Source organism: Salarias fasciatus, chromosome 4, assembly GCF_902148845.1.
Source record: "Salarias fasciatus chromosome 4, fSalaFa1.1, whole genome shotgun sequence".
Taxonomy (NCBI): domain Eukaryota; kingdom Metazoa; phylum Chordata; class Actinopteri; order Blenniiformes; family Blenniidae; genus Salarias; species Salarias fasciatus.
In genome coordinates this window covers 24435808-24453072 of record NC_043748.1, presented here as the reverse complement: position 1 = coordinate 24453072, position 17265 = coordinate 24435808, and the positions used below count along the sequence as shown (strand labels likewise).

Sequence of the window (17265 nt, the reverse complement as noted above, 5' to 3'; positions counted from 1 at the left end):
GGGCCAGCCTGCGGTCCAGAGCGCTCCGGCGCCTCCGGGCCTCCCAGTGCATCGCCGACATCCTGCGGTCACACTTTAAATCCCGGTGCAGCCTGACCGGGGCCGGAGCCGCTGGACGGCAGCAGGGGGGGACAGAGATACGGACCGGTCCCGGTTCTAGAGCCCGGAAAACCTGGACCTTCCAGAAAAGCAGCTGCAGTACAAAAGTTAAGTTAGTTTATGAGTTAGTTACTAGTTAAGTCTTTCAAAACAGCAAAAAAACACACACTAAGTATTCCTGTAATGACCCACATTCGGTCCACAGGCCGTATGTTTAACACCTCACACTCAAAGAGGCCATGCATTTGAAAAAACAAAAAATGAAACTGATAAAACTATTAGGAATGGGAGAAAATGTAATTTATTAGCTAAAACAGTTAAATCTGCTAACAATCCCTAAAAAGAAATAATGAGAATTTTGTCTAAATGTTGGAAAAAGGGAAACACCGGAAATATTTACATGTACTGAAAATGTTTTTTTTTTTTTTTTAAAGCAAACAAACTGATAAAACACCAAAAATATGTTGAATCTGCTGAGAAATAAATCACTTGTAGAGTAAAACTGCTTGTTCAACCTGTTAAAAATGATTAAAAGCAAGTTTTTCATGAAAGAAAACGGGATAACATACTCAAATATGCTCAAAATGCAAGTTAAAAACACTAAAAGCAAATTAAATGTGTTTAAAATGACAATAAAAAGGAAGGAAAAAATGCAATTGTTGGAAACAAAAGTTAGAAAGGTAGAAAAGTATAAACCCGTTAAGGATTACTAAAAACAAGCTTAAAAAAGTAAAAATGAATAAAATTTGTCAAATATGTATCTTATCTAAACTGGCAGAAACACGTTAAATCTGCTCAAAAATCCCCCCCCAAAAACAGAGAGAAGATCATCAGTTAAAAACCCCAGAAGCAGATAAGAGAGGGAAGATGAGCTGGTAAATGAGCAGAATGCCTGCAGGCTGAGATAAATGAACTGTGGACCATCTGATCTGCGCTGCGCCACCCGATCCCCACAACACACAACCACTGCTGTACTCTGATTACTTCCCGTGTCCCTGGCTGCGTGCCGTGGAACACAGTGAACAGCGATCACAGCTCGCCGGTAACACAATGACCACGGTCAGTCCTCACCGGGCCTCAGAGGAGCTCAGGGCCGCCGGCGGGGGTCACAGGTCATGCATTATTACAGGCACAGACGCAAATCCAAGATCTACAAGCCAAGGTGTGTCTTTCAACAGATCCATTATTTTTCATCTTCTTGTTGGCTTTGGAACAATGTTTTAAAAGGATCAATTTACTAAAGTCTGTCTGGTTCACTGAAGTTCGTTTTCACATGGTACAGTCTAACATCACTGCCTGGGCTGAACATCAACAGGAGGGTTGCTAACCAATGGCAAACCAACTTCAAGGAAGGACCTGGCTGAAAACAGGTCAGATAAAAACTGCACTCTGTGTGTGTGTGTGTGTGTGTGTGTGTGTGTGTGTAAAGTATATATGATATTTATGAATATTATAAAGTTATCACAATTGATGTAATCTATATATGATAAAAATCCTCACCTGAGTTGTGTGTGAAGCTGCTGCCGCCTCAGAGGACAGGTGAGATCCTCAGGTGTAACGCTTCCACCTGTCACCGTGTTAAGGAGTGTTCAGCTAACACAGTGCTCACCTGAGTCAGAGAGAGAGAGAGAGAGAATGAAAGAGAGAGAGAGGGAGAGAGAGAGAGGGATATGTGGAGAGAGAATCGTTGCTCTCCACCTCTTCTGGCTTCACATGCTAGAATGATTTTATTGAAAAGCCAAAAAAAAAAAAAAAAGTAAGAAAAACGACCCAATCTGCCAAAAGTATACGACAGGTAAGATAACTAAATGTGTTAGTCTGTCTGTCCATGCGACCACAGTCCCTTAACTTTACTGTTTCCATCATACCATCGAGTGGATGTTGCAGAATGTTCTGCAGTTCAGTCCAGACAGACTGAAGTGATAAATGAAATTTCAGATTATCACAGAATTATATTGAGGATGGATAAGTCCCATTCAAGTTCCAGCATTTGCTTTTTACAGTGAAAAACAGAGAAATATAAAATAAAAACCACGAGACTGGTTTTTATTTTATGTCCCTTTGGCTCACTTCTTTCAGTTTGATTTTAGTGTTGTGAGTTTTTGTCAAACAGCAAATTGTTTCACACAGTTTTGATTTACACTCATTTAATCCCTTCACGATGTGAGATTTGATGGAATTCATCTTTAGAAAAACCTTCATTCAGTTCCTCGTGCAGACAGCAGAGGGCGCTGCGACTCTGATGATGATGATGATGATGATGATGATGATGATGATGATGATGATGATGAGGCGAGGAGATTTTTTTTAACACATCAAACAGTAGCTAAAGATGACCAGTGAGACATTGGTGAATGGTTTACAGAAGAGGGAGAGAAAAAAACAGTAAATATGACTGTAAAATGTGAAAATTGCTGAGATCATGAGAGGAAACGACAAAAGGGATCATCAGCAGCAAACGGCTGTTTCCTGGTCAAACTACTTTAAAAAAGGACTGAATCAACTAAAATGTCAAAATGGACAAAATTTCAAATAACTTGGAGAAGTGGATAAAAAACATACATACAAAAAACTGCTCAAATACACAAGACTACAGAACGTCATGCGGCCTAAAAAAGAAGAGTGCTGAAAAAGGTGAAATTAACATCAAAACAGCTCAGAATAACCCGAAGAAGTACAAAAAAAAAAACAAACAAAAAAAACCGGGTAAAATGGCTAAAACAGTTTAAAGTAGACAAAAGTACAAAAAGGTCAAAGGCGGAAAAAAACTGTCAAAATGATGAGAAAGAATTAAGATAATTAAAACCGCCGAAGAAAAAACAGATCAGAAAGCAAAACAGTAGAAATATCCAAAAAAAGAAAAAGGCAAAACAGCTAAAATTACTGAAGATGGCAAAAAAAAAAAAAAAAAAAAAAAAAATCCCCAAAACAAACAAACAAAAGGCATTAAAAAACACCAACAACTCAAACAGGAACATCTGCTAAACTAAAGAAAAATAAAGAGCTGAAACAGTAGAAATGAAATAGCTTAAGCAGCTTAAATTTTTAGAATAACTAAAAAAACAGAGCAAAAGCGGTGATATTTTAGTGTGTCGGGGCCTTTTGTGTTGTCAAAGCAGTGTTTCTGCAGAAACACAGTTTGCATGTGGAGTAACGTGATGGCAGGCCGAGGCTTCTCCAGTTTGGCTGCTGGGATGGAAACACTGCTTGGTTTTACATGAGAGCAAATACTTTTAGCTGGTTTGTATTTAAACAAATGCTCTGTTCTGTCGAACCGCCCCAGCGCCGCTGCAGCAGCAGGAGGTAGTCTGAGACACTTCTCTCTGTGTTTTTGTGTGAATTAACTTCTTTCTGTAAAGATATCCAGTTGTTTCTTCCCTCTTCTTGAATCCCTGTAAACGTGGCGTGAGATTCGATGATTGTCTTCTCCTCCTCGGCCCCGCCCCCAGTGCTCTTCAAGCCCCGCCCCGCCGACGTCACAGCGCTCGCGGGGCGGCCGCCTCTTTTCCAGAGCTGCTTCTCTCCGGTTCTCAGTGCTCGTATTTTTGTCGGAGCTCCGCGCGCTGCAGCTGCGTCGGGATTACTTTGCGCCCTGAAACTCGGATTTAATCGCAGAAAAAGAAGCATGCGGACCGCTTCACGCGCCACGGAGGCTCCAGGTGAGCTTTATTCACCTTCTCATCCTCGAAACTCTCCGCCAGGCTCTTTTAGTTCGGGGTCGCGCGGATCGGAAGGCTTTGAAGTGTCTGCCGCGGCCACGCGCACGGACACAGGGATCAGCGCACGCGGAGGGATAAGGTTTTAGATTTCATTTGCAAAGAAAATGTTTCACTGTGCGTGTTTTTTCTCTTTTTTGTTGCGTTTTTGACTCGTGTGTCTTCGAAAAACCCACTAAACTTGTGTGACATGTAAATAAGAAACATTTTTAAAAGTGTAAAAATAAGAAAATTTTCGAATTATTATTTAAACACCTTGCTTGAAATCGAAAACATTTTGTTTTTGCGTTTTTTATTTCGGTCATTTTTGTGAATATGCTTTTGAAATGTCAGCATTTTTGCATTAATTCAATAAAATTACATTTGTAGTGTTTAAAGAACCAAGCAAATAACCAATCCAAATGCGATGACTAGGTGTGAACTATTTCAGAGTCTTAAAGAAAAAAATGTTTATTGAATGATTATTTTTCATTCATTGGAACAAGCTGTTGTTTTTTAGAGCTAGAAAACAATGAGATGACTGAGAATTTAGCTTCTCACGTGCTCTTTATTTTTAGACATATAAATAAATTAATTAATTTGACCTGTCATTGGTGTCAGGATCTTATCTCAGAAAGCCAGCAGATGTGTGAGAAATGTTTTCAGGATTCTTCCATGCTGGAGTTTTCCTGTGCTGCAGGCTGGGTCAGCTTCTGGACTCTTCTGGCCTGAAGCCGGCAGGTTGACATTGTCCTGCTGGAAACGGGCCTTCTGTGTGGGAAACACTCTGAATCAACACCTCATACAGCAGAGGACATGTTGACACTGGAGCTTTAGATTCCCAGAAGACGGACTGAGGGTTAGGATCTGTTGCTGTGCAGCTTTGCTTCAGAATCATGTCTGCTGAATGGAAATGACCCGAATCCATCATTTCATGTTTATTCAAACAGTTCTGTGTACACAGGCCTTCAAAATGTTCATGGTTTTAAGCACTTGATCCAAAATGCTGTTAAATCCACCCAGTTATATTCACATTTTTTTGATTGACTTTCAATATTAGGTTGAATTTATTCAAATTGCTGGAATGAGTGACGATGAGACCAAAGTGACAGGATGATTCATTCATTAACGCAGAATGTGAAAAGATGCCGCTACAGAAGCAGCGGCATCGGTTCAGTGCTCTGCCTGAACTCCACCTGCCTTTGTATTTTTCTGTCCGTCTATTTTTAAGCTCCGAGGTCGATGAACTCGGCGGGATCCCTCCTCTCCCTGCTCGTCGTTTGATCTCTGTTTTTCCAGCTGTGTGCTGGATTCAGACAAACCGCCGGAGCGTTAGGCCCCGCCCCCGTTTACGTGCCGATGCAACGCTTTTGTGTTTTCATCACAGAGAAGTTTTGTACATGGTGATGTTCTGAAAATGACGTCTGTTTCCATGGTAACAGAATAAACACTGGAAACGATGCGCTGTGAAAAAGTTCAGCGTTTTCACTTCAGAACATTGTAGAAATCCTCGATTGTAGAATCCTTTCTCCAGGTCTGAACTGAAGGTTTGTTGGTTTGTTGAGAAGCTGCTGTGGAGCCAGAGCTACGTCTGGAGCTACGTCTGGCCTCGCTGCTCTTGCTAACTGTACCGACTCGTGTTCTCCTCTGCAGGGCGTCAGTGAACCCGGCGGTCGTCTCCCGGTGACCTTCTACATCCAGACTCCAACCCTTCGCCGCCTCTCCTGATTCTCACTGTGAGCACACAGTAAAACAAAGTTCAGGCTCAGTCATCCGTGGACGGGACCCAGACCTGAGCTGAAGATGGGGAACCAGCTGACCGAGATCGCCCCCAGCACGCCGTTCCTGCCCGCCTTCCAGTCCATGCACGTGGTGGTGATCGGCCTGGACTCGGCGGGGAAGACCTCGCTCCTCTACAGACTGAAGCTGCGCGAGTTCGTGGAGACCATCCCCACCAAGGGCTTCAACATGGAGCGCATCAAGGTGCCCATGGGCAACTCCAAGACCAGCATGACCAGCTTCCAGGTGTGGGACGTGGGCGGCCAGGAGAAGCTGCGGCCGCTGTGGAAGTCGTACACCCGGCGGACCGACGGCCTGGTGTTCGTGGTGGACGCCGCCGAGAGCGAGCGCATGGAGGAGGCCAAGGTGGAGCTGCACCGCATCGCCCGGTCCGCGGAGAACCAAGGCGTGCCCGTGCTGGTTCTGGCCAACAAGCAGGATCTGGAGGGAGCCATGTCGGCCGCGGAGGTAAATACAGCGGCGCTGCATGACACGCCGCAATGTCAGGACCATGTTTCCATCCACCGCACGCTCTGCACATTCAGTCTAGAGATGACTGGTACAAGACCGTTTCCACAGGTCCCGGTAGCTTAGTGCTTTAAGGCCTTTGTTCTGATGACGGACCTGCAGCGTGTCTCGGTCTCCCTGCAGATCGTCTCTACGTGTCCGAACACGTCCGTCCTTCGTCCACGGTTTCCCCTAAAGTGTTACAGCGTAGCAGCCCCGCTACCATTTAATTTTTGCCCGCTACGCTTAAAAAATGTAGACAAATGCCGTTACGCTATATTTTTACAGAGCCACTAGCAAGTGTTATCCGCGAGCTCCCAGGGAAGCCCCGCCTCAGTGTGTGTGTGTCCTGCGTGGATTGGTCGTGCATCTGCGTCGTTTCTGTGTGTTTTGACAGCCGTTAGAGTCTTTTGAGGGTCTAAATGTCAGGAGTGTCCGGACGGAGAAGCGACAGACGTGGGTCATCAGGCTAGCCTGGCGTTAGCTTAGCTGCTAACGAGGCGGGGCATGCAGCAGAGCAGCCCCGCTAAGACAACTCCAGTACTGCTATAAACGCCAGAGGTAACGTATGATTAAAGATAATTAAAAGGCGTGAGTTGGTATTAGTGAGTTATTAAAAGGTAATTAAATGTGCTAAAAGGCCGAAGCTAGCAGTTCACCTGCGCTCTATCAGAGGTAGCAGCAGCTCCGAGCCAGCCGCTATAAAACATGTTTTCATACTTATGTCTGACTATTGCTCCACAATATGTGTTGTATCCCAAGTAAAATACATATTTTCCAAAAGTTAATTTCGTAAAAACACTCTAAATACCATGCCTTATATTACACAATTTTGCAGGGGGGCGGCGGCGGGTGGGGGTAGCGTCCACATGGCTGCTACGCTTTGATTTTTTCCTGGGGGAAGCCCTGACAGTCATGCTACCTGCTGCGAGCTGCAGTGGCGTTCTGTCTCAGCCGGTACTTTAAATAGTTTCACAATCCTGGAAGAACCTCGGTCAGTGTTCATACGCCCTTACAACCTGGACCGTGTTGGAGGAACGCCACAGCTGTGTTTAACGTGTGCTTTGATTAAATACGCCGCCGCCATTCTTCATCTGCAAGAAACGGACAGGTATTTAGGTCAGACGTGACAAACGGAGAAAGAGTCAGTTGGCCTCGCTAGCGGTGACCTCCTGTACCCGGTGGACTTAATGGACTGCTAAATGTACTCAGAAACTTGAGATTTAGTGGATTCAGAGCTACAGAGCAGGTTTCGTCCATCTAGGAGGCCACGTTACAGATAGTTTCCTGATTTTTCCTTTTAATGGCTTTAAAAATCAGATAAAATGTTCCACATTTCACTGGAACCCAGTAAAGGTTCATATCATCCAGTCTTGCATCAGATTTGCCCGAGCAGGACGGGTGATTCAATATGGCCGCTCCGTTTTTCCAGCTGAATTGTCTTGACGTAGAAATCCAGCTGCAGCTCTTCCAACATGCGGTCACATCCTGCCCCTGCAGGTGGAAGTCGCCAAATATGGCTCCCTGCTGGGCGTTGCAGCGGGTTATGCCTGGTCTGCTCTCCATGCCGGTACTTTAAACTCTTTCACAATCCTGGAGGATCTGGGGATGAGGTTTTATACGCGGCCATAAACTGGGCAGTTCTCATACGGCGTTGGTGGAACGTCACGGGCCGTGATCACACCGCAGGTTTATCTCCGGGGTTCACCTGCCGTCAGTCGGAAAACTGAGACGCTCAGCCGATAGGGCACAAAGGTCAGCTCCTTTTAAGTTCACACGCATTTCACCTGAAGCGAAGCGGCGTGCGAATGACACACATTTCTAACTGGTTCTGGCAGGTTATCAGATCTCATTCATTCTCAGCCGGTGTTGCCAAACAGGCTCTTCGGTCTGTTCCTTCCAGAAGTTACTCCTTCAGAACGGGAGTCTCCTCTTCGAAATGCCAACGCCCTGCTAGAGAGATCGCTTCGTTCTTATCCTGCTCAGTTTGAGGGACTGACTGTAGACTGAAGTCGGGAGGCTGAAGCCTTCAGGAGGCTCCTGACCTTCACCCATCAGGTTTCCAGCTCCTGCAGTATTAATATTAGTTTTTAGGCTGGCCTTGATTCATTCTGCCTGACTAGCGGCTCTGAATGTGCTGACGGCTGAACGGGACACCCCGGAGTGAACTGGACCGCATGAGAACCGGCTTTGTGCTGCAGGTTATTCAGGGCAGTCAGTGAAGCCTATTAGCTGAAGCTATCTTGGTAACACACTCTGGGCCTCTCCAGCGTTCCCAACATCGTATGATCAGAAACTGAAAGAAAGGGTTTGGAATCCTGCCTGAAACCAGGGAAACTGATTTTATCACCAGAAAGCAGTCATTAGTCATTTCCTGCTCGTGTTTTTCCTCCAGAGGAGTCGAAGATAAAGGCTGAGAGTTCATTCTGGGCACCGCTGTCTCTAAATGTCCTCATTTGCCATCTCAAACTTTTTCAAGGCCCGCCTTGTTTTTAGGGACCGTAAGAAACAGTTTTTAGAGGATTCAAAGGGATTTCACAGCATGACCTGCTGTCGGGTTTTTACCTGCTCTGTCCTCGTGGAGGTGAAATATGAGAGCCAAGAAAACAACATTTACACTTCTAATGCCTCAGAAACATGGAGCTGTGAGCCATCGGTCTGTCTGTGGATGTGAGGTGTGTGTGAGGTGTGTGTTGCCGTGCTCTCGGGTGTGTGTGAGGCTGTGACTGATCTCCTCGCTGCTCTGGTTCCAGGTGGAGAAGGCCCTGGCCCTCCATGAGATGAGCTCGTCCACGCTGCACCACACTCAGGCCTGCTCGGCGCTGGACGGCCAGGGCCTGCAGCCCGGCCTGGAGAAGCTGTACGAGATGGTCCTGAAGAGGAAGAAGATGCTGCGACACAGCAAGAAGAAGAGATGAAGAGGAGGAGGAGGACTGAGTCTGCCGCCGGCCTCAGTCCGGTCTGGCGCTTTAGGAACTTGCGGAGGGTGAGCCGGAGGGAAGCCGGTCGGTCCTGCTGAGCAGCTCCACGGGTGGCTGGCCCTCCCCGGAGAGCCCCGCCCTCCCCGGGCCTGTTCCCCTTCACACCCCGGAGAGCCGCAGAGACCAGAACACTCACTCTCCAACAATGAAGGATATTTGGTTCCCTGCCTGTGCCGTCGGGAGCCTGCAGGCCTGGCCCGAGCACACCCTTCCCTTTTCACTGTTACACTTCCCTGTAGATCTTTCTGTTGCATGAGGAGCATTGAGCCGGTCCGGCCTCGGCCCGGAACGCGGGGCCACGCTTTGTCCCACCTGAGAAAGACTTGTGTGTTTCTGCTAGTTTAGACGGGGCGTCGCCGCTCTGCACCACGGTGTCGTTAGTCTCACAGTCGGTCGGTGAAAACACAGAGAACGTTTTTACACTGTGTAAATACTGTTTTGTAAAATGTCAACAAATGAATAAATTATTGAGCATCGTTTGTCATCGTTTTGTGGGAGTTTGTGTGTTTGGGTTTACTCACGATCACAGTAACTCGGTGGATGCTGTTGCACGTAGTTTGTGCGCAGATTAACCCAGGGATGGGTACTTTCATACGTACCTACCAAATTCTGTCGGTCCTACCGAGTACTGATTCATGTAGAATCAAATGGTTCCATGTTTTGGGACCTGAATGCATCGTTTGAGACTGAGGGAGGAAGAGTTGGTGATTTTCTGACCCGGACGTGAACATCACTGCAGGAACACGAGCGTTCAGTAAATAGAGCATCATGGCTGATAGAACGACTCGCTGTGGTGGGAATACTCCGAATCGGGAAGCTCCTGGTGTAGAACCAGATTTTTCTCAAGGCTGATTAGAGCAGTGTGTTATACAGCTTCAGAGGCTACGGCTCCTGCATTCTGCAGCGTTAGCATGCTAGCATAGCATCGGCTAGCGACTCGTCTGCTGCTAGCAACAAACAAACATTTATTTTTAATAGAACTACAGTTCAGTACAGTTGAATAGCGGAACGGATTCTCAGTTACCGGGAGTTGGTTGAATTCATTCTGGAGTCCTTGTCCTCAGGCCGGGGCTTCATCTGGAGGTATTCTCATCATGTCCCTGTTGTTCCTCCTCTCCCTCCCACTGCTGTACAATAACAGTATCCGGTTCCTGCTGGTTTCGCTGACCCGTTTGAGGAGCCTGAAGCCCTGCAGGGTTCCTTCAGTCTCGCTGTCCTGCCACAGCAGCGGCTGCTGGTGTCGTCGGACACCATAGACGACATAGTTTAGTTTCGATGGCACAGTGGTGTCAGGTTTATTACCAAGACTCTGAGGCCCCCCCATCCCCGCCCTGCACCCAATCTGGCCTTCAGCCTTAGCAGTGCTGGAGGGTTAGTTCCAGATGTTACAGCTGTGCCACTTGTAGTTGTTTTGTCATGCGATTTTGTTTCAGAAATGTTTTTATACTTCAGCGTTCTAAGAGCGACGTCCGTTCGGTGCCCGGAGCGATGTGCCGTCTCTCAGACCGGTTCGCCGGGTCCGGCCACATTCCGCAGCTCTGCTGCAGAGCGGCTGAGGCTCAGAGCGCCGTGGCAGCGGCGTGGGTGGCCTGCAGCCACTGAGGGTCACATGTGTGAGATGGTCTGACTGTGATCACAGCCCAGACCGCTCGACGGTCATGTGTTCACATTCCTGAGACTGAGCCGGTGGGCCTGAGCCGGGACCACCGCCGACTGTCTGCTGGTTACCATTCCTGCTCCCAGAACAAAGCGCTGATGGAGAATGTTGTCAAGTGAGTCCCTGTAAAGGATCAAAACACTTCTATTGTGTTCTATTCTAGACAGGAGATTATGGATCAAAGGAACTTTCTCTGAAAGTTCATGTTAGGAGTTCATGTTCCCAGAAAATGTACGAGTACGTTGTTTCTGAACATCTGATTGTGCTTCAGATGATCCTGTCACACGGTGTAATTCTGAACACAACCTCTAAGACATGGAGTCCAGCGAGTGTGTTGTGTTTGTTCTGGTTTCCTCACAGTCTGAAACAACAACGACAAAACGACACGCATGTGAGGCTAACTGCTGATCAGCCGGGCAAATGGTGGGTTCAGCCACTTGTGGCTGCTCAGACTTCAGAGAGCACCAGGCCTGGAGGGACGTCTGTCCCATCCCCCCCCCCCCAGGTCTTTAAATCACTGCTCAAACCCTGCCCCAGTCAATCCAATTAGCCAGATTGGAGACTCCCCCCTGCTGTGCCTCGGCTGTCGGCGCGATCGGTAAGCAGGGGGATTAGTGAGTCAGCAGAAAGACAGGGCAGCCCTGAGCACGAGGGCTCGACCTCTGTTTACTAAACCCTGATTAAACGCTGGGCTCTGCTCGCTCCTCGCTGCTTCCTTCCAGTTCCGTAGCGCTGATCCACTGACTTTGCTTCTTGGAGTTTTCCCCTCTGCAGAGGCGCTCTGCGGGTTTTGATGAGTATCTGGGACTGTCGGTCCGCCCAGGCCTGCTGGGCCGAGGGAGGCTCCAGCTTCACGCACAATTTCACATGAAGCACGGCTCTCAGAATAGACGCTCTGAAACTGGCTGCTGCCGTGGTCTGGAGGGTGGACGGGCTTCTGTCGGCTCCTGACTGATTCCTGCAGCGCTGGAATGGACGGAGCAGGGTCGGAGGATAATTAACACGTGACTGAAGCTTCATTTAGCTTCTCGCTCGTTGCATTTGTTGTCTGTGAAGCTTTAGTGAAACGTCTCTCTCTTCCAATTATCTTCACATCAGACAAAGCTCTGCTGTTGCAGTTTTTTTCTCATTTTGCACGTGATTAATCCTTTAAAGAGACTCAAAGCATTCATACTGAATGAGTTTGTTCCTCTTTGGTGTCTCTGGTTGGTTTCGTCAAATTGCAGGTTTTGGTTCACGTGCATTTAAGAGTTGAGAGTTATATAATTATCTCCAAACATACATAATCACCATTTAAATATGGTTTTCTGACTACAAATCAGAGTCATCTGGGTTCAGAATCCACATAAAGTTTCAATTGCTCTCCGCTGAGTTGTGATGAAAACATTCTTATTTTTACAGTTAAATTTCCTCTCAAAAAAGATAGACTAAATCAGAACAAACTGAAAACACAGAGGAATTATTATCATCTAATGGAGTCCAAAGTGAATAAAGTAAAAAAATTCAGACCTGATAGGAAAATGTTTTCAGCTGAAATGTGGTTTTAACACTAAATCTAACCTAATCAACACATTATTTCATCCTTAGTTCCTCAGAATTTCCTCTGTAGGGAGTCATTAGTGCAGGTTTAACACTTGCAACAGATATTTTCAAGCTGACAGTGACTCACCCCAACAAATATTCAGCCTAATGAAGATTAGGAAACGTGATGTTCAAACAGCCAGGGAGTGTGAGGAGAAGTGTGTGTGTGAGCAGGAGGACAGCATGCCTGAAATTCTTCAGTAAAATGAATCATTCATTTCTCTCCTGTGTTCCTTGGTAAATTAATCAGCTTTTATTTGCCGTCATGAAGGTTAATCCGCCTCAGCGTGCTTCACTGATGACTGACAGGGAAAACGAGGCAAAGCGATAAGCATTAAAACAAACCAAGGACAGAAATCAATAGAGAACATACAGAAATGGAATATTACATGCTTATGAAACGTGTTTGAGAAGATAAATAGCTCAAATTCATCATTATTATGATAAAAGAATAATAAAATATGTAAGAATCTTCATTAAGAAAGAACAAATGATTGAAAATGAGGTTGAAAAGGCGCGTTTGAAGCTTCCCCTTCCCTGTTGGCCTCCTGGCTCCAGACAGGATGCATGTCCACTAAATGTGTTACTTCAGGTTTCATTTACAGGAAAATGAATGCAAATCAAGTGGAAATAGAATCCTCTGCTCCCTGACTGAAACCTTTGTGAAGCACGGTGCCCTGCTCATGAGCACTTTGCTCAGAGGGGATGATGCGCTCACAGTGAACGTTCACCAACATTCACCACACCATCGTCTGCATACATGGAGAACCAGCAGACGGTTCACTGGAGCTGGAGTGTTTCACATCATACGGTTTGATGCTGGCAGGTGTTGGTGGTTGTTTTGAGAAAACACGGCGCCAACCAGTGGCCCCAGTTGGAAATACTGGTGTGTTTGCCATCGTGTTCAAATCACGTACACCTGAGGAGGAGAGCTGTGTTTTGACGGCTGTCACGTGGCGACAGGCTGCTGCTGGGAATGTGAAGCATGTGGAGGATGCCGGCTATGCGCCGCTCTCCGTCTTATCGCTCCTCGTTGTTCCAGGGACTCGGCTCTATCTGGCGCGACGCTCGCTCAGGGCCTGTGGCTCGCACGTGAGCTTGAGATGAAAGGACCTGAAGGTCGGCCCTGCTGCTCCGGCTTCTGCTTCTGCCTCCCCTCCCAGGTCATCGGGGCTCCATCGCACTGATTCATGGTTCTGAGATCCATCCAGAGGATCCAGTGGAGGAAAAAATCCATTTCCATTCAAATACCCAGACGATTCAGGCAGGATAGAAGATATGTGTGCAATATAATACAGAAACAGAAAATTCAGAGAGCTCAGAAATCCTTGTTTTGTCTATTCTTGATCACAAATAAAATGATATGTGAGATAACAGTGGTGACAGCTGTGCTCCTCACGCTGTTCTGACAAATCCAAAAGACCTTTCAGATCACAAGATTTCCTTCAAATTATAGAAACTTATATACCTGATTCATTTGTTCTTTTAACAGAAAGAAACAGTTTCTCGACTCCCGATGCAGAATCCAGACCGACAGAGTCTCATATCTTTCAAAAGCCGTTTAAAGCCTCAAACACAGATTATATTGCATCAATTATTGAGACAGGATGTAGTTTTGGACACAGAAGTCCAAAACTTCTGTTTCCCCCAGAAACAGTCAAACCGTCCTCTGTTAACGTGGGAGCAGCAGGATGTCATGATTTTATTTGACCTGATAGAAGTTCAATCGCTCATCTTCTATATTTGATGCCAACCAGTGATGTTCACATTTGTTCTTCCAGTCATCCTGAGCAGAAGTGGAAACAAAACCATTTCCCAGCAAACCCCGACAGGGATCAGTCCCACACACACACACACACACACACACACACACACACACACACACACACACACACATACACACACACACACACACCCTCTGCCCCTGGCTGCTGCGGCCGTGTGAACCTCGGCGGTGGTTTGGCGGCGCTCCCTGCTCTGCAGCGGCGGCACGTTGCGGCAGGCGGCTGACGTCAGAGCGCCGCTGCACCCTCGTACCTGAGCACAGGTGTGAGGAACAGGCCGGGCGGGATGTTCCCGCCGTCAGCGCCGTGGCCCCGGGGAAACGCTCCGGACCACCACTGGATCCCGGCGCCGTGACGAGCCGCGCTGGAATTCCTAACAAAACTCCTTTATTGAGAAACATCCTGAGGAATGAAACCAGGATTTCTGTGAGTTTGCATCAGACTGCAGGGCTGCAGGGTGCATGAGCCAATCTGACAGAGTGGCCAAGAAACACGCCTTCACACACACACACACACACACACACACACACACACACACACACACACACACCCCTCTGGAGCTGTTCAGAAGCCGTTACCTTTACGTTGGTCCTTCCAGGGACGGAGCTCCGTCTGAACTCGGCCCAACACGCTAACTGCAGCATTCTGAGTGTTTCTGCCAGTAAACTCTAAATGTTTCTGAAACAAAACGGAAAAGCTGATGAGTTTTCACTTGAATCACTGAGACTCCATCCACACACAAACTGAAGGCCTTCGTTAGATGGTTTTATTTTGAAAGAGGAAACCAAGAAGGGTCTTTTGTAATGAACTGAAACTGTCACGCTTGTTCATTTTTATTATTTTCATTATATTTACATTACAGTCCTTTCTGAAAAATGTCTTTTTAGAGAATAGATCATTTTAATGAGTTATCGGTTGAGTCTGCTGGGACCTCCCCCGCTCCTCCGCCCTGGAGGATGAAGATAATCAGCTTCCAGCAGATTAAACCTCTGAAACCCCGTCATGGGGGGAAACGGCGCTGACTTAATAACTCTGAGGTGGTTCAGGAGGACCTGAGCTGCTCCTGGTTCACCACCCGAAATTCCTCTGATAGCATTTTAACAAGAATTCACCAGGTCACATGACCTTGACCTCTGACCTCTCAGACGTGTGTGTGACATGGTGTTATCATGGTGAGGCGACTGGACCTCCCTCATGCTGTGAAACAGGTCTGCCTGTTGATGAGTTTAAAGGGATACTTCAACATTTTGACAAATTGGCCCATTTAGCGCAATTCTTTAGTCATTTTAAACAGCGTACTTACTTTTTTTGTGAGGACGAGCTGTTGTTTATCCAGAGGTGAGTCGGGGAAGGTTTTCGGGACGGACACAATGGAAGTGGATGGTATTTTTGTTCCCCCTCGTCAAACTGATCAAATACACAATCCAACAACCCCAAAACACTTTGGTCGACACGTTATATGGCAGCACGGTGGCTGAGTGGTTAGCGCTCTTGCCTCACAGCAAGAAGGTCCCGGGTTCAATCCCCGGACCGTGCGGGCCTTTCTGTGTGGAGTTTGCATGTTCCTCCCCGTGTCTGGATGGGTTTCCTCCGGGATTTCCGGTTTCCCCCGTCAACCGATAACATGCACCATAGGTCAATCCTCCAGTCAGGTGATTCTGACCATTAACCTGACCCCACATCTGGAGATGGGTCCCCGGGCGCTGCCCACTGCTCCATACGGAATGCCTCAGTGGCATCGATGGATGGGTTAAATGCAGAGAAACAAATTTCGTTGTACATTCACTGTATAATGACCAATAAAAGTACCTTAAACCTTAAACCTTAAATGACTAAGGAATTGCGCTAAATGGGCCAATTTGCCAAAATGTTGAAGTATCGCTTTAAAGTGGGACAGAGGCCTGGGCTGAGAGCCAATCAGAGCGGAGCTGCAGTCCAGACCGTCTGGACCGTCTGGACTGGAGAACACAGCAGAACGGGACAGATTTTAATATGGAGAGGAATTCACACCGCGCCACCCGAACCCCCTCCGCCCCCTCGCCCTCCGGGAGAAAACACACTGGCATGCTGGGATTACCTAACAGAGCAGAGAGTGCCAGGATGGAGAGCAGGGTGGGACGCTCTGCATCAGAACCCTGAAAACACGGGCTGTCGGGGAAAGAGCGGCTGTCCTGAGCTGCAGTTTTAATCCTAAATCTGATCAGAAGGTCGTCGGTATGTCAACATGGAGGGAATCCGCCGTGTGCCTTCAGGTCAAACAGCTTCTTCTATTTAGGAAACTCATAACCGGATAAAATTACATTCTGTGACCAACAACTCCAGAAAATGAGGGGATTTCAAGGAGCCTGTGTTCCGGGTCGACCCTGAGGCCGTTTGCACCGGGACCGGACTGAGCGTTCCCGCCGACACTCTGCCTGGTTCCCCACAACAAGACATTTCCCCTTCATCCAGGAGGAGCAGAGCCTTCGAGGTCTGCGCTAAACGTGGAGCCGGCGGCAGACTGTGACTCAGATCGATTCACGTCCACCAGCTCGGCGCTCGGCACTCTGTCCTCGCTGCCGGTCTGCAGGGAGCTTCCCCTTTAGAGCCGAGGACGGCTCCACGCAGACCCTCACACAACCAGCGGCGAGGAACACCACGTCTGCTCTCCAGCTGGCTGGAAAAACACACTCACACACACACTCACACACTCACACACACACTGATGGGATCTCATGTGGGAAACAGCTGTTGAGGCCTGGAGGTGGTGACGCAACGACCAGAGCTGAGGAATCAAATGTGAAGTTTTATTGTGTGTGTGTGTGTGTGTGTGTGTGTGTGTGTGTGTGTGTGTGTGTGTGTGTGTGTGTGTGTGTGTGTGTTTGCCAGGTAGACAGATGACTTGTTTTGCTGGTGCTGAGGCCCTTCGGCAGTGTGTTTAATGTGATGTGTGGAGATACATGTGTGTGTTTGGGTTGAGCTGACTGTGTCTGTGTGTGTGTGTGCGTGTGTGTGTGTGTGTTTGTCCTGCTGAAGGCTGCAGTGTGTGTGTGTGTTTTTTGGGGGGATGGGTTCAGAGGAAGAACAAAACAAACAGCTCCAGCTTCACAGAGGAAGCACGGAGATGAAATAAAAAGTGTGTGTTCACACGATTCCAGGATCAATCTGAAAACGTCAACACGAGCAGAAAGTGTTTCTTTGCA

At 47.4% G+C, this 17265-nt stretch overlaps 1 protein-coding gene across 1 annotated transcript; it reads left to right on the top strand.

Moving 5' to 3' along the window:
• The first annotated feature begins 3623 nt into the window (after positions 1-3623).
• On the top strand, positions 3624-9538 carry arl4d (ADP-ribosylation factor-like 4D). The gene is made up of 3 exons (XM_030090360.1): positions 3624-3758; positions 5448-6041; positions 8834-9538. Exons 2-3 carry the CDS (start codon positions 5598-5600, stop codon positions 8996-8998), a joined length of 609 nt encoding a protein of 202 aa, XP_029946220.1. The 5' UTR covers positions 3624-3758; positions 5448-5597; the 3' UTR covers positions 8999-9538.
• Positions 9539-17265: the final 7727 nt, after the last annotated feature.